This window comes from Bacillus rossius, chromosome 3 (genome assembly GCF_032445375.1).
Source record: "Bacillus rossius redtenbacheri isolate Brsri chromosome 3, Brsri_v3, whole genome shotgun sequence".
Taxonomy (NCBI): Eukaryota; Metazoa; Arthropoda; class Insecta; order Phasmatodea; family Bacillidae; genus Bacillus; species Bacillus rossius.
The window spans coordinates 120,821,145-120,839,233 of record NC_086332.1 but is presented as its reverse complement, the minus strand read 5'-3'; the positions used below and the strand labels follow the sequence as shown (position 1 = coordinate 120,839,233).

General features: G+C 36.3%; 1 protein-coding gene across 4 annotated transcripts in view; it reads right to left on the bottom strand.

The window, feature by feature from the left end:
- Nucleotides 1-18,089, bottom strand: part of LOC134531206 (muscle-specific protein 300 kDa) — a 602,384-nt gene that overhangs the window by 383,662 nt on the left and 200,633 nt on the right. For all 4 annotated transcript variants that reach the window (XM_063366862.1, XM_063366865.1, XM_063366863.1 and 1 more), the window contains exons 22-24: nt 12,369-12,589; nt 11,301-11,409; nt 2,340-2,564 (exon numbers count right to left, since the gene is read on the bottom strand). In XM_063366862.1, coding sequence (XP_063222932.1) covers nt 2,340-2,564; nt 11,301-11,409; nt 12,369-12,589 — 555 coding nt within the window. The remainder of the gene's footprint in view (nt 1-2,339; nt 2,565-11,300; nt 11,410-12,368; nt 12,590-18,089) is intronic.

Sequence of the window (18,089 nt, the reverse complement as noted above, 5' to 3'; positions counted from 1 at the left end):
AGAGAGATGCGGCGCAAGCGTACAATGAGCGTAACGGGACACATCGTAGTGGGACAATGTGCGTTACGGGACACTTGTTCGTGCGTGCAGCCGGCATTCATCGATTTATTAGACGTTGTCACGTCAAAAATTTTTTGTTAGGTAAAGTTATTCATGAAAACAAAACCCATTCATGGAAAGTACGTTTATTTAAAAAGTGAAGTTTAAAAGAGCACACCAAACAATTTAATTTGATCATTATTGCAACAAAAACCTTTCTTCAAATTTAGATTTTAAAAAAAAGTGACGCGAACGCAAGCCACTTGAATCTGTGACGTGAACTAACGCGTAACTGTTGTAGTACAGGCTTGCCAGGAAAGAGTGCGGGCCATCAAATGTAGTTAACTTTGCACCTGACAGAGAGCGCGCGTTGCATGCATTCGGCGAGATATCGATATTTGACAAAGTGCGCACACTCTATACGGACAGCAACATAACCAAACACGAATGATGCCAACTAATGCTGGCTACATGTTTATAAACAGTATATCGCGGCGACGCAAACGATTCAATAAAGGAAATAACGTTTAAAACAGTCTTTATAAGAAAATTTACACGTCAGAAAAATTTGTATTTCCGTTAATTAAATAAATAAGTGGTAATGTCCGAATAAATATTAGATTTATACTTTAAAATACATCGTTTTATACGGAAAAGATACCTAGATGAAGCGCTCGGCATCTAATAGCGGGACCAAAAACATCATGCGACGTTTACACGAGAAGTTTTTATATCCCAATTTTGACAGCCTAAAATATGGGTGCGACGATTATGCGAATGCGACGATTATGCGATAAAAGAGGGTACATGACATTTTACATACCAACACATTCTTAAGAAAAATTTTAAATTTCATGTGTCATTTTTGATGAAACTGTAAATACTATACCTGTTTAGTATTTAAATCCTTATAGACTAGGTACATACTGATTTCGAAAGTTTTATTTACACTTTTGGTGTGACTAACTTAAAAGTTCTAATTCTTAAATTACGTATATTTATAAAGGAACCATCCACTATTCATACTCACAAATAAGTTTACCATCTGAATACTGTTTACGTAATGTATTGAACGCTTACAATTCTGTCACACAAAAAAACATACTATTTCATATTTGTAACACTGCATTTCTACAGTGATTTAAAGTTATGGAAGCAAAATATAACGTAACATTTCATTTAGCAGCGCAGTGCATGTAAGATTTATGTTGTCTGAATAAAAAAAGCACATTGAATGAACCCGACAAACAACAAGATATTTTGCAGTGTCATGCACTACGTATTTATACACAGTACAAGAAACACTGATTTGTTCATAAATAATTTCTGCCACAGAGAGAATCACAATTCTTCTTAACAAAAACTACAAATCCCAGATGGTTGATCCATATGTCATAAACACAACCCAGTAGTTCATGGGTTCAAATAATACCACCAAATTTTAAGTCAAAAAGATTCTAGTCAAAAATTAGCCAGCTAAAACAGGTTTCAAAGCGACTCGACTGTCAGGTAAAGTGGTAATGGTGTGAGTAAATGTATGGGCTGAAATCGTTCTGGATACCACTAAGAGCACTTATTTAATACCATATCATCAGAACTCTTACCACTATATTTTATCCAAGGCAGTTTGAATCTGTCTGTGCAAAAGCATCATTTGCATTAGTGGCAAGAGTACACAGTATTATAATAATATTACCTTTGCTCACATTTCAGCACATATGATCATTTACAACATTCCGTGAACTAGGTTCGACGTGATAGTGGTGTGGGTTCCGTCATATTAGCCACAACAATCACCAAACTTAGCCACAATTTATAATTCCCTCAGAGGGTTGTCACAAAGCTGGTGACATCAATTAAACAACAGTAACAGCATTATTCTCTATTTGCAAGTTTATGGCTTCTAACCCAACCAAGGCTGCTCTCAAAACTCAGAACCAACACTATGAAACCTCTCTTGCTAATTTACAGGATAAATAGCTTTCAGGCTCACCTATAAATAACTTTCATATGAAAAGGAAAAAATCTCCACATGCCCCCACAATTGTGCTACAACTCTTTGACATGAATACAAGCAACTTTTGTGTCAGATGATTGCTCTATGCCTAGTCACATGCACATGGGCTTAGTACATGAATGAAAATGTTTAGCATTATAGCATGTGGTTCAAAATAAAAAAAATAAGTGTCAAAAAAAATTTTTGGAATTAGATTTTCCTACACAACTACAAGGCATTGGGAAAACTTATGAATAACTTGACATTCAGTATATTATTGGCTGAATGAATACTGCAAGCATACCTCGCGCACTTCCTTGCGGTAGGTGTAGCACTTGTAGTGGACGTCGGTCTTGGTTATGGTCAGCTCGATGGTGGGTATGAGGTTCTTGTAGCGGCTGATGAGCTGCTCCAGACGAGTCTGCTCTGTGGCCGACTCCTCCTCAGATACGTGAGCTGCCAGCGCGTCTAGCGTCTGCACCAGCCACTTCATGTTCTCGCGCTTCACCTCCACCTCGCGGCAGATGCCCTGCGCACATCGCCACGCACGTCCCCCACCTACCGACAAGCTCTGCACTCACACCACGACTGTGCGCTCCTGTGGACGGGAGACCTCACGACCCAAACACGCAGCAGACAGTTAAAACCAGAATATAAGGATCAAGTTGATGAGCACCCCTGAATTACATCTTGAGAACAGGAAATATTAATGAAGGCAGAGCCCGCTTTCATTGGTATATACCAGGCTATACACAGAGATAATCCCATTGTGCAGTTAGTTTGGCGTAAGAGCTTTCGCTTGAAAATAAATTAGTACAGATCCGGAACAGACAAAGCATTCCAAGGATGAGTGAAGCACTCTGAAGAGGGACTAAATTATTAAAGAAGAAGTACATAGTAGGGAGAAGGCAAGATGGAAATTAATGTTATGAGTTACAAGTGACTGAATAACATATTGTGTAAGAAAGAATCAAACAAGAGCAAGCAGAAATTGCAGAGGGCACAGTGTTATAACAGTACAAAAAGTACAAAGCTGGAACACCACAGTGGATAAGATAAACAAAAGACAATAGAAGCAGTAGGAATGAAGTTTGTAAGGAACACAAAGGAGATGATCAGACAAAATACTAAATGAAATGAATTTGTAAGGGAAAGGTTAGGAGTGCAGACACAAAGAGAGATTTTGGGAGAAGTAACATAGATTGTGTGAGCACGTTAAAAGTTTGGAAAATGAAAAGATGTCAATAATAATGCTGGACTCATAGCACAAATGAAGGTAAGCCAATAAAGATATGTGAATTGCAATTAAATGGAGGAGTTAGTAACAAAGGTGTAGAGTGATAGTAACGAGGACGGGAAGGAAAGAGGAAGCACCACCATGACATTGATGATGACAGTAGGATTTTTGTTAGGATGGTTGGTAGCAATGTAAGGGAAAATTAAGATGTTGAGATTTAAATGTTGGGAGAGAAAACTGTAAATGTTTTATTATTAGGGAGAAGATTATATGGTGAAGTGCTACCGTATACAACCGAAATAACAATGCAAAGCAGCAGAAGTCTTACCACATGATAATTTCAATGCAATTCTCTAAGTTTCAAAAAATGTTTTTAAATATTTATATTTATATACAAAATAATGAAAAAATAATATGAATGAAACATTAAGTAAAAAAAAAGATTAATCAATACTGGGGACCACAATCCCCAAGGACTAATACATATGGCAATAAAAAAAGTTGGAAATTATAAAATATATCCCTATAGCACCCATACTTGTGATATAATTAATATTAAATAAGAGTGCTCTAAAACCAAGAAGCAAGCAATCAGTTGCAAAAAGTAATTCTAAACCATTAATGATGTTTTGTAACATCATTGCTATGAACTTTATGAAGTTATGCAAAGACTTTAGTGAGTGAAACATTAATTTAAACAAAAAAATTAAATATTTGTGCTTCTGACTGCAATGACTTTATTTCTTTTGTAAACATAAACATATTTTTATTCAGATTGCAATATAATAACTTGATTTTATATATACACACCCATAGTAAATACCTGAATGATAATACAGTAATGAACAAAAGATGAAGACACGGTGGTTTGTTGAGATTTTAAGGTACATGGAGTAAAACAAGTTGCCCTTTAACAGTCTAGGAGTGTATTAAAGAATACAGGCAAACATAAAAAAGATAAGTAGACAAAAAGATTCATTTTAGAAATGTATGACAGATATCATGTGAAAAGATATTCATCATATGTGGAAATACGTAATATGCAAGAATTGTGGCAACAGTCACACTTGCAGCAGATAATTAAGAAAGTAGTTGGTAGATAAGAAATATGCTGGGATTATCCATGCTATGAGAGTAAAGGTTGGTCAAACACATAATGCAGGAGCATTTGCAGGAGAATATGAATTAAAGAAAAGTTAAGAATGTAGAGTGTATTTTTAATCCTTCTTAATGAAGAAGGTTGGAAGAGCATGACTGAAGAAAAGAGCAGCAAAGCGAAACACAGTGGATAGTAATAAAGATTACAATACAGAAAGAGAAAGACAAAAAGAGTAAGGAGATGTGCAGGCGTGACATTCCAGTCACTTGACCTGCTCTACTGAGTGGAAGGATGACAAGTTTTACACAATGCAATTGCCTATTATCTAAAGTATGTACTTGACTTGGTAACACTATAACAGTATCATTCCATTTCTAGATTTTAATTCTGAAAATTTTTTAAGGCCCACTAGCCAACTAATTATTATTTTTAATGACAACTGTATAAACCAAATAAAACTCATCAAAAAAGAAAAAAAAATTCTTAATAATTTTTAAATTCAGCCAATCATTATTTTTAATTTGTATTAAAAAAAAGAAACATTGTTACCTTCTTAAACAAATGTTTTAAAACTAGCACACAGTGAAATAGGTACAGAGAAAGTTATGTAGTTGGGAACATGTGGTACATTTATTTGAATATTTTACAAGTCTCTTGAAGTATAAAAATCTGAATAAATTTTCTGAAAGTATTGATGGAGTCAGAATTAATTTAGATTATAAGATTAAATCTATAAAACTAGGAAAGAAGGATTTATGAAAACAGAAGGCTACCTAAAAACAATTTGAAGGTAAAAATTTACCTAATAATATTTGAGCAAAGCTACAATTTGCACATGATATTCATACATCATGTAAGTTATATGTATTTATCAGCTCCTAAACAAAACTCTGAACATTTACATATTTTAACTAACAATACAATACATGTTATTGTATTCTATATTTTTTTCAGTTCCAAGTGAGCAATGAATATGAAAATACGGAGTCATCATCAAAGTTCAATCAAAATTCAATATAGACAGTTTATTACAAGAAAGAGGGAATAAAATGTTAAGCTATTTAAATTATCAAGCATTTCTTTGACTCATTAAAATATTACAATACCCTGCATGCAAAGCTAAAGTATAATGCTGGGTGAAGAGTACGATTCTGAGTATAAAATATAGGTGCATGCATAAATCAAACCTGTTGAGCTAATTAAACTTACTCTGTAGTGTGGCTGAGTTAACTCAGTCATATTAAGTTGCCAGTATGTTTTTAAACCATGTATATTTTCAACAAAAAAATGGCAGCAATTAAAAAAAAGTTTAACATGAATGTCAAATTTATTATACAATCATTTTAATTAAATTTTTCACCAGTTTTCAATAATAAAAATGGTAGGTTACGTACAAATTAATAATTTGAGAGTTGCAATATACCCACCAAAAAATAATCTATTTATTACACAACTTTATCAACGATTTTATTTATTTTACACATATATACAGGAAATTTCGCACAGCTATTTTATTATCTAAAATACTTTGACTTTGCATACTCTTGAAATTGCATTAAATTTGTTTATTATGATTCTAGCTCTTTTGTACTTGGCATCTCCTTCATTCAACTTGTCCTTCCATTCCTCATACAGGGATATATCTGGACAAAGTAACCTATGAAATTAATATTTTTTTTTTTAAATTTTATAACATGGGTCATGAAATTTGGATTACATTTCCTAATAAGAAGAGTAAACATTAACTTTTACAGAGTTAACATGCAAGGTTTTTTGTAAGCACTTCATATGAAATTATTGATTTTATTAGTTTATGTTTATGTACAGTTGGAAGGGTGTAAAATGTACACAGTTACACAAAATGTCTCATGAAGTGTGTCAAGCATGTAAATAGGTGGAGTCATACAAGCTGCAACCTAGTGAAGCGTTTAGTGCACTGTTTCTTAAATAAAAAAATTATTATTATTTACAAAGCACCTTGTTTCAGCAACATAAACCATAAAATTGGCTAAAACATCCCTAAGACTACATGTGGGTCCCTAGAGTGTGCAATGCATGTTAAGTTTTGCTGAAAGTGTATAACAAATTTAAGTCTAATTGCTTTCAACAGTAAGTGAAAATAACACACTTTTAAAATCATGCTACAAATAATCAGTACTTGATAACGAATAGGAACATTACCATCAACATAGTAAGCTGCTACTTCCACATAGCAGGGATAGCATGAGGCAGAAGGAGAAGAGCGAATTCGTTAAAATAATTCAAAGCTTAAGGTACCATAAAACTATTAAACATCTAGGAAGAAGACCAATGCCAGATAAAAGTGGAAAATTGAAATGTGTTTAAAGTAAACACTCTTTTTTTTTTGACAAATAATGACACACATTTGAACATGCAAAGGCTCCCACTTTTTTAAAAGAAGAGGTGATACCAACAGTGGCAAGCCCTTATTTTTCCTCATTAATCCAGCTGAGACATTATCATTCACAGTTTTTCTTTGATGGTTATCCATGTTAAGAGCAATTAATTTTTTTTTATTGATTTATCATTACCATGCTTAGTCATCAAATACAATTATTTTTACCCTATTTTTTTGTTATATATATTTTTTTTTAAATTTATCATACTGTGTAAATAAATTTTTCATTTGAAAAACCAGCACTATACTGACTACATAGTTATAATTTTTTATTAGAAAAATTAATTTAATAATATAATAACGTTTATAAATGTCCATAAAAATTTTGGCAATTTTTTTTTACATGCATGCTTAGATTCTGCAATAATAAACATAAAAAAAATACTGTTTAAAATTAGGTTAACTCTCCGGTACATCCACTACTATGTCCACATAACCTTTTGAAATTGATAAATGTAGAACACCATACACAAATTAACTATACAAAAAAAAACCATACATACCTGAAAGCAACAAAGTTCTTACCAGACAAAATAACCAGTAATAGCAAAAATACTGAAAAGAAATAGCAGTTGTATAGAATTTAATATAACACTTATTAGGTAAAATAGGAATGTAAACAAAAACAGATAAAGAAAAAATATATATAAATATGTTCCCAATGATCAACACCTTAAGTAAAAAAAAAAAGAGACTAATTTTGAGCGGCTGAAAACGCAGTTATTTGTCTACTATGCAAGTATCCTGCCTTACCACCTTCACTAACATTCCTTCTAGCATGCTGCACTTGCGCCTAATTGTATGTGTGTGTGTGACTGCCTGATTGCCCGCTTGGGTGGGTGTCTACATAGGGTCACACTACATTCAGAGATTTATTTTGCATTTTTACACTCTAGCATGACCTATGGCATTAAGTTGTTACACCTCTCCTTAGTGCGCTAATTACTATTAAGTAATTTCTTAGAGAAACTTCTAAGTATCTAAGATATAAATATTTGGAAACGTACTGGGAAGATAAACTTATAATAAAAAGATATTTCAATAATACTTCAGAGGGGCACTAAGGAGGGTGAACAAGAATTTATTACCGCCCCTGTGGGCTTACAGATGGCGGAGAGGATCGTAAGGCTTATAAATGAGAAGTCGAGGTTTGGTAGGCGAGCTATTAAATATATTCTGATTAAAAATTGATTTTCTATTTTATTTTGACTGCGCTTTCATAATTTTTATATGGTTTGCATATTACAAATTTAAGACAACATTATTAAAAAAAGGTGAAAAACAATTGACAATCGGCCCAGGCCTCAACAGGGTTACTTATGAAGGTTAACATATAAATACACAAAATTGTTTCGTTGCATTGGCTAGCACTTGAAATTATAAATTTACTGTTCTGAAATATGAAATAAAACAATAAGATAAAAAAAAATTGAAACATCTATAAACTGGCACTGGTGGTAGGTAGACTTTATATATATATACTATATATGTGTGTGTGTGTGTGTGTGTTGGCGGTCAAGCATAGTGAGCCACAGACGACGAGAAGAGAGAGATAGCAAAATGATGAAGGCGTTTCACCGAGTGTTGTGAAACTGCTGGGCCAAAATCTTGATGTGGGATGTTCTAGGACGAACTGGGTTCCAGGGGTGCTCTCGAACCCGCACTGCGGGGAGAACTCAGCTGCCTGGCTGCCGCCTCGTAGACCGACGCGGTAGCACACGGTTGGCTTTGGAAACCATGATGGATACGAAGAAAGTTGGAAGAAGAAAAAAAATAAAAATTTAACTTGCAACTACTTAGGGCAGACTAAAAGCTAAAAATAGTAAATCGGCACTTGAGGCCTAAACTGTAGTAGACTACATTCCAATTGATTGATCAGCGGTCTTCTAATTCTCGCGTAAGTCAGGAAAGTTGCTGACTGGAGATGTTCACGGTTGGCTGCCCTAAGAAAAGTGACCTCGGGGCGCGGTTGGGGCGCTAAATTAAAAGGCCGTCTCCCTTGAAAGATGGTGGGGGGGGGGGGGAACCTTCGGTATTCATTGGCGCTTGTCGTCATAGACAATTGAAGTTGGTATCCTTGGCCTCGCCCGGCAAGCGGTCAGGTCGAGGGTCGATTCAGCTTGAACATAGTTCTTATGGGTGCGACAGTGCTGCCCTCAGGTGGACAGCCAGGATGGTAGGGAGGGGTTAGTGTCTCTCGCTTCCGCTAGATGGATCATGGATACGTCTTTTAGCAGTCCGGCGCATCTTAATTCCTCTCGTCACCGGCAGGGTGTGCGGACGAGAGTGTGAGAGCGGCTGTGGGTTATGACCTCCATGGACCAGAGAGGAGGTTGGGAGGTTATGACCGGTGACTGACCCGACCTGTGTTCTGGATGAGGGGACAGGCGAGAGCGGGGGAAATTCTGCAAGGTTCGTGAGGAGAACCGAGGCGACGAAACACCGCGACATGTCTGCCGCACCGAGAATTTGACCAGGCTGGTTGTCCATGCTTGCTGCTTGCGAGACTTCGGGGAAGTCACCAGGGAATGTCTGCTTGACCCCGCAAGTCTGGTCACGAAATGGCTTCGTGTAACGAGACTTAGTACATGACAGCAAGCGGGGGTTATGGGACCGGGGTGCTTCAAGCAGCACTCCAAGTCGCAACGTAGCATTGGCGAAGCTGTGAACCAGATGGTGTGGGGGGGGGAGAGAAAAAAAACACTCTGAAGAAGAATTGGCCCGGCCGTACACTGGGCTGAATAAAATGGCAGGCAGCAAAGAATTTAAGTAAAAAAAATTAAAAAAACTCAATTATTTAAAATTAAAAAAAAGGTGCCTACAATGCACATGATTGGCACAAAGAATTGGGGAAATTCCACCACTGTCAAAAGTGTTTTGTAGGTAAAAACTGGGAGCCACTAGATAAATATTTGGCCTTCCAAATCTACTAAAACTTATTTTTTAAATCTGTAGCATGTTAATACATCTACTTTAGACTTGTTTTTATCTAAAAACCTAAAATTACTTTTTAGCAAATAACCTTTCCATAAGTAAAATAAAAGAAAGAAATATTATTTATATTTGCCACTTTGAAAAAAATAAATAAAAAAAAAGACTTTCTAACTCAGCAAGCAAGCTATTTAAAAAGTTGCCTTGACATTTACTTGACATTTACAATAAAAATTCTTTTAAAGTAGACAACTCTTTAACAAAGTTGAAAAATTGCCATTCTTTATATTCTGAAAATGACTATTTGTGTTATACTCAATAAAAAAAATTACAGACATGTTAATTGTGTTTGGTGTATTTTTCTTTCCTTTTCTTTTTTTTCGGTAATCCACACAAATATGAGTAGTAAAATTTCCCTGACTTCCCTGACTTTTCATGATCAAAATTACAACTTTCCTAACCACTATTTTTTTTTTTAAATAAATTATTAGGTTCACAATTTTTTGAAATAAATAACGACAATCCAGTTTCCACCACAACACCGCTGGCCCAGTTGAAAAACGACCTTGCATATGCTTTCACAATTTGAGTATATGACATTTTCCCCTCAAATTATCATCAGTGGGAAAGTTCCGTGTCTTATCCAGGATTTAAAGTCCTACATTCTCTGGCTTTCCCTGACCAACTGCCAACTTCCCTGACTTTAAACTGATTTTTTACTGATTATTCAAAATGTGAACATCCTTTTTTTTTACATGAAGAGATTGGTGCCTACTAAACAAAAAAGAATATGTTGATTTGGTGAAGGACAAATTTGCGCCCGTTGGTCCAGGCTAGGCTGCAATTAATATTTTTTTTCGGCTCTGTATCTAGAAATTATTTTGGCATCAGGCACCGGAATTTAATCAAATATGACGATAAATCGGTCCATTAATCAATTGCCCCTACTTCATATTCAGTTATAAAATAACTATGTAATTTTCTCATTGATTAATTTTATATCTTCAGAATTTGTATTCATGGTTGTAGAAGTAAACTAACGGTAAATTCAGATTTGAGAGACAAAACTTGTACCTTAAGCTTCTGTGAAGAAATTTTTATAACTCTGTATCAATGTATAACTTTCTGGCCAAACATTTTTTTTTAAAGAGGAATAAACTACTAAATAACATGCTCGATGATTTGTTTTTATTCTGTTGACAATTCAACCTAAATTTTTTGTGTGTGGATTATAACCTCAAGAGTCTGAACTTATTATCTACTATCTACAGGATCCAATATTTTGCAAGTGTTGCCATGAATTGTAATGAGATTAGATCTGCTCTCCGGATGTATCTGACTTGTTAAAAATTATATCCATATATCATCACATAACATATTAACAAAAACTGTTTATTGGCACAGCTCTAACTTCAGTTGTTTAACAATGGCATCCTAAGAAAAGATTACTATAAAACTGCTGAATGTGACAAATGCACTTTCATTGCCGAATGGAATCCACATCTCAGCACTGACAGCTCACGACTGCAAGCTTAATGCACGGCAAGGGATTGTAACAAAGTTACTGTCTGCTGCAAACCTGGAACACAGTCCGCTCCTTCTCGAACTCTTCCAGGGAGTTCACTTCCGTCACAATTCTCTTGAGGCTCTCGTCGACGCTGTCCATCCACTTCACCATCTCGCTGAACCTAACAACATTTCACCACAAATATTTAGAAAAAACTAAATACAAAACAAAATTCATCCCTGAATACAAAACCAACATTATTTCAAACCAGCAGAGAAATAGAAATACACAGTAAAACTAGTTCAGAATATAAAGTAGATCTATTCAATAAGTTTCTTCGTTAGGTTATTTTCAAAAAAATAAATAAATACTAATGCTACATGTTAGATAACACTAACATGTAGTTTAGAAGTATGGAGGTTAGTATTGCCATACTAAGGAGGAGATAAATAAAATAAAAGACTTCAAGTACTGAAAACAACAATACAAATAGATTCAGCTTGAAAATAACATTTTCCTCATTTTTAGGTGCATATGTGGGGTGAGTTGCAATGCTTAGTTAAGGGGTAGCAATAATTCAAAAAATTGTCAATATTCATGAATAATTTGATATTGATCACAGGTTTCAACTAAACTTTTTTTTTTAATTATTTTTTAACGATAGGCCTTCACCATTCCTAAAAACAGGTATGAGGCTAAGATTTATTGATAAATTTAGATTTGTTTTCTGCAAAATTATTCACACATTGTTTTTTATATTTCACAAATATCCAATGATTATGACATAAATTATAAAAACCAGATAAACAAAACATAAAAAAATTCAAATTTTAATAGTTTAAAAAATGCATATACAGGGGGTCCCCTCCCCCCTTTTTATTTTACACCTATCTTTTATGGTTCCTGAATATTACTCTCTTTTTTATTTTACTTAATTTTGGATCCATTTTTTTTTCCACTCCTGTGAAGTTTGAAAAAAAAAATTTTTAATGCATGTTAAAATATGCTTCAAAAAATATTTGATATTTGTGAACATTGTGATATTCTATTCAAAATTTGATTATAATTTTTTTGAAAAAGTATACGTAGAAGCCTATTAGTTGACATGTGTGGATGTAAAAGGTAGTGTAAATGGCTCACCGGTCCTGGTACTCCTTCCAGCGCTGCGGTATCTGCTGGAGCTGCTGCTGCAGGGCTGCCACCTTGCCAGACAGCCCCTGCTGCTGCGCGCGGGCGCGGGACAGCGCGGCCTGCAGCGACGGGTCTGATGGCTGGAACCGGGCGTACTGCGCGGCCTGCTCCGACATGCGCTCCAGGCTGCGCTCCATCTCCGCCATCGGCCTGCGCTCCTCGAAGAACTCCTGCCGCACACACAGATACTTCTCAACCCACTTGTATCTTCCAATCACCTAGTCAATACAGCAGGCCTATCAGCTTCAACTCAACTGTGACATAGTAATACACACAAAATTATACACTCAAGCCAATTCTTTCATCACAAGACCACCGCTTGAGCAGCAAACTTAGGCTACTAAATTGGACCACTCTTCTCACAAACAAGAGAAGAATCAGTGGCATAACCTGCATGAGCAAGCAGTGAAAACACAGTAAATATCACAAACATACATATATATTATATACCAGTATTCTCGTACCACAGATACGATCATTGTCTTACAATTCTAACACGTTGTGGAATGTAGTTTCCTTTAACTTCGCTTTAAATCCCTTCAAGATGACACAACTACAATAACTTTTAATTTATTTTAAAAGAGACAACATAATTAATATTTTGGTCTTACAGATACAGCCATAAATTTACCTTGACTATATGTGTTAAAGGAACTACACACCTAATTCTAATTTATGATTTAATACAATTTCTTGGATATACGCTATTATATAATTCTAGTAACAATTTTTTGCTTAGAAAGAAAAGTATTTTATTTTTATTCTATATTACATCAGATGCACAAAAAAATATACTTTATATTCATATCTATTGTGCCGTGTATTAAGTATTTAGGCACGTTTTATTTAAAAATTTTGTAATCTTAAATATTTTTGGAAATATTATTTTATTTTCTCTCATCTTTTTTTCTTTACGGCCAGGCCCTCAGCCTCTGTTCTCAGAGGCGAGCTGTTTTTCTTTCCCAGCCTCATGCTAGGCTAGCATTCTGGCTAATATTTCTCCCGCCTCCAGGCACGTCGGAGCCGGTAACGTTATTTCTTCGCGGGTCTTCTTTTGCCTATAGCAGCTTGTGAAGCAGTGCTGAGCCCTGCTAACTCTGTCACGAATCGGTATAAGGTTCACTAGCAGCAAGACACGACAGGAGGATCCCGTGGGCCTTGTGTCCCACAGACCATGCGTTTTTTGAAGCCACCCCCGCCTGCTCACCCACCCTCTCTTCTCAGAAGTGGCTAGGAGCGACGACCGCTCGAGTGCGTTAACCGAATTCAAGGCCATCTCAGGCTTGGCAGCCGCAGTTACGATTCTGCACCTTAACGACACCTAGCGACGGCTGTGGTAACTAATGCCACTGGTGAGGCGTCGGCAGCGCCGACACTACCGCGCTCGCGCGGAGGTAACGACAACCTCTCTCCCCTCCTTATGTCTCAGGCCGCTAGGTGGCACCACTGGTTACTCCATTAACCCCCTAGCTTGACACTCTCGTCGGTCACAAGTCGATTTATTAGTACTTCCTCTCGCCACCAAAAGATAGCGCCTCAGTCGCGCAGTCACTCCAGTAAGATCTATTTTTTTTTATGCCGGACACCTTCGGGTGGACTCGGTAATTTTCGGCTCAGAGCCTACCCCCCCTCCCATTCTCTAGAGACCCCGCGCTTATGATATCCTGGTGAGATCCCGCTCTGAACTTACTTCGGTGCGCGCCTCCTGACTGACTGGTACCGTTTGTATCTGCGATCTTCTGCGAATCATCGACATCGTTTATTATGTAGCCTTCTCAGACTAAAGGGATGGAGTCCCTAGCTAAAATTATTAACCAGTCAGTAGTTTAGTTGAATGTAGAGAAACTTAGTATTTTTATATAAATTATTTTTTTTTAATTAATCATGATGACTTCCGTGGCTACCGCGAATCGTGGTTCGAGTTTGCGGAGACGAGACGCCCTCTCCTGAGCGCCAGGACCAACACCCTGTTTTGGTAAGTCTTGACGTCATCCCCCCCCCCCTTTAATTTCCCTCTATTGGCCTTTTGCGCCATTTAAGTATACTGTCTGGAAACAGGTCTAATTCTTTGGAATTTGGACTTTTGTTTCAGACAGGGTTCCAAGTTTGGGGCAACCAAAATCCTCTGCCAGAACCTCTGGAGTCGGTTCCTGCGCAGAATCCAACATCATTAGGCCTACTACCTTGATCACCGTCTACCTACAGCCCCGGGTGATACCCGCATAATTCTATCTTTTTATTCACGAACCCAAGATTAGTGTAACCCAGTTAAGACAGCGGACAGTAAAAGGCAGTTCGAGGAGAAGAAATTTATATTATGTTTTGGAAGGACTATATGTACAATCTTTAAAGTTACTAATGTTAATTTCATTCTTGTTTTTAAATATTTTAATTTTTGTTATACATTGAGGGCCGGCCCTATCGTAAATAACGTTAAGGAATATCATATAATAAGTGTAATTGTGAGTTATGTAAATAAGATCACTTATCAATGAAAAACAGACTTTACTAAGGAAAATTTAATCTATAAAAAAAAAAAAGAACAATGATTAATAAAATAAGGAAGTCTATAGACGTAACAGTTGTTTTTATTTATTTAATATATAATAACGATCCTTTTACTCCCAAGTATTTGTAGGGAGTCCCTAAATTTTCTTTGTTTACTCCTAGTGTCGCCTCTGTTGTTGACTTTTATAGTTATTAATTGAGGGCCTCAGTAATCAAAGCTTCCAAATCTTTTAACCTTATTATTTAATTATTCTTTAAGACACTTGGGGTATTACAAAATGGTAGCAGAGCATGGTTACGTCTATAGGCATACCTAATTTGAAAGGTCATACCTAAAATTAAAATTTAAAAAAAAATTGAATAAAAAAATTTTTTTAATATTTTTTTGTCACTTAGAATCTTGTGGTAGTAAGTAATTTGTGAACTGTCCGCTGATACACGTAGTAGCTAAATTGAACCTTGAATTTTAAAATTATCATAAGTTTTGCTGCACTTCAGTCTCTGTGTTTACATCTGGGCGCGAGCCGAGAGGCAGCTGGCTCCCCACCCACGCGACTCGGGCCGCGCGCGTGGCTTATCAACAGAGACGTGTCCGCTGGACAAGATACTCCCTCCCCCCCACACCCCTAGTTAAAGGCGCTTCGCGCCAAGGTCAGTCCTGCCGGCTGACGTGACGTTCATTGTAGGTACCCCGTTGTGCAAGCTAACCTGACAGCTTGTTACACCCGAGTACACTATTCATTTCCCGACGCGCGTAATAATAATAATAATAAATTATGAAGGCACATACTTCCCACGCAAAAAAGCAATTGTTTTAATCATAAGCTATATTTAAGTGTATCTTCATTTTTTGAGCATATAATGTTTAAATGCTGTGTTATATATATATATCTATACATAATTATATTTAACATTTTAAGAAAAACCTCATGTGTAGTTTCATAACATTTAAAAGGGGTATAGACAGTAATTTATAAACCTTCTAATTTTAATACTACTTTACGCAGATCATTTAATATTAAAATTAATGTAAGCATAGTTACGCTATTTACTAGTGTACCAAGTAGGCTTTACTAGACATTATTCATAACATATAAAGATTTAAAATTTACGAGAAGTTTATTTTGCAAATTTATCTAAGGTCAGGACAAGTTAAGTTACTAATGTTTCTACCAACACTGACGAGAGAAATTCTTTGTCCCTGGATCATCTCGAGCCCAGTAAACAAGTTGCTATTCGAGATTTGTGTAATGAATTTTCAGATGTGCTAACTAAGAAATTAGGTCGAACTAACCTAATTGAATATCAAATTGAATTGACTGATACCACGCCAGTCAAAAGTCATCCTTATCAACTTTTAGGTCCCAAAATGGAAATTATGAGAAAACACGTACAGAAAATGTTAGATAATAAGGTAATAGAACCTTCTAATTCTCCTTTCAGTTCACCTGCATTTCTAGTACCCAAGGACACGGAACAACGTTTCGTCACTGATTATCGAAAACTGAACAAACAGATTAAAATACCGCAAACACCCCTCCCAGATTTGAACTCGGCCTTTCATTGGTTTAGTAAGGCCAGGTATTTCAGTGTGTTCGATCTCAATTCGGCGTACCATCAGATCCCACTCACGCAAGACTCAAAACCTATTACCGCATTTTGCGTACCTTGGAATCTTTACCAGTATAATGTGGTACCTTTTGGCTTGGCCACAGGTGCTCAAGTACTCACACGACTTCGTGAACAAGTAGTAGGAGATTTTAAATTTAAATTTGTTTACAATTATTTGGATGATCTTGTAATTTATTCAGAAAGTTTTGAGGAACACATCCAGCATCTGACTCTTGTCCTTGAAAGACTGCGCAAGTCAGGCCTCACTGTAAATACAAAAAAGGTAAAATTTGCTGCTTCCGAAATATCTTTTCTTGGACATTTGGTATCACACAAAGGTGTTACAATTGATCCAGAACGAACACAGGCGATCAGGGAATTCAAACCACCTAAAGACACAAAGGGCATAGCTCGTTTTATTGGCATGGCTAATTTTTATGCCAAATACATACCAAATTTCGCCGAGCATGCGGCACCTTTAAATGCATTACGTAAGAAAAATACACAATATATTTGGGGTCCTGAACAAGACAAGGCATTTAATTTCTTGAAAGAAGCTATAGCGAATCCACCTGTTCTGCGCATGGCAGATTTTAGTAAACCCTTTATTTTACAAACAGACGCCTCAAGTGTTGCTATAGGGGCGGTATTGTCTCAGGAAATAGATGGTGCCAGGCAACCCATTGCCTTCGCCTCACGTACATTAACTTTTCAGGAAAGGAAAGCATCTTCAGTGTATGAATTGGAATGTTTAGCAGTAGTTTTTGGTATTGATAAATTCCGACAGTTTCTGGAACATAGGGAATTTCTATTGGAAACTGATAATCAGGCGCTCGCTTGGCTGTTAGCTCACCCTAAACAATTAGGAAAACTTGGAAGGTGGATCACCAAAATTTCTTCTCTCAAATTTAATATTCAACATATTCGCGGTACTCAAAACATTGTGGCTGACACACTTTCTCGAATGTTCGAGAACCCCTCCGAAACAATATCTCAGGAGGAACCCCAGATTTCGTGTCAGGCACTCCTAACCGATTTCCCCTTAGCTTTTCAGGACATACAAACACATCAACAAGCCGACCCATATTTGGCAAAAATAATTGAACAAGTTAAAACTGGTACAGCTCCGAAATTTTATAAGTTAGCTAAAGGTCTCCTACAAAAACGTACACAACAGTCAAGGCACTTTAAAATTGTTCTTCCACAAAATCTGCGTGATATGATTTTCACATATTACCATAGTTCACCTCTCGGTGCCCATTTAGGTATTTATAAAACCATTCAAGGTATCCGACGCCATTTTATTTGGGAAGGAATGCACCGGGACATTACACAGCGAGTTAAGTTATGTAAGCTATGTGCACTAAGTAAACCTGCACAAAATACACAGTACGGTTTTCTTGCCTCAGAAGTAGCCGAAAGACCTATGCAAAAACTTTTTATTGATTTTGTAGGGCCATTTCCTCGATCCAAATCCGGACACTCTATGCTTCTTGTGGCCATAGATGCCTTTTCGAAATTTTTTTGGCTTATTCCACTCCGTAAGGCTAC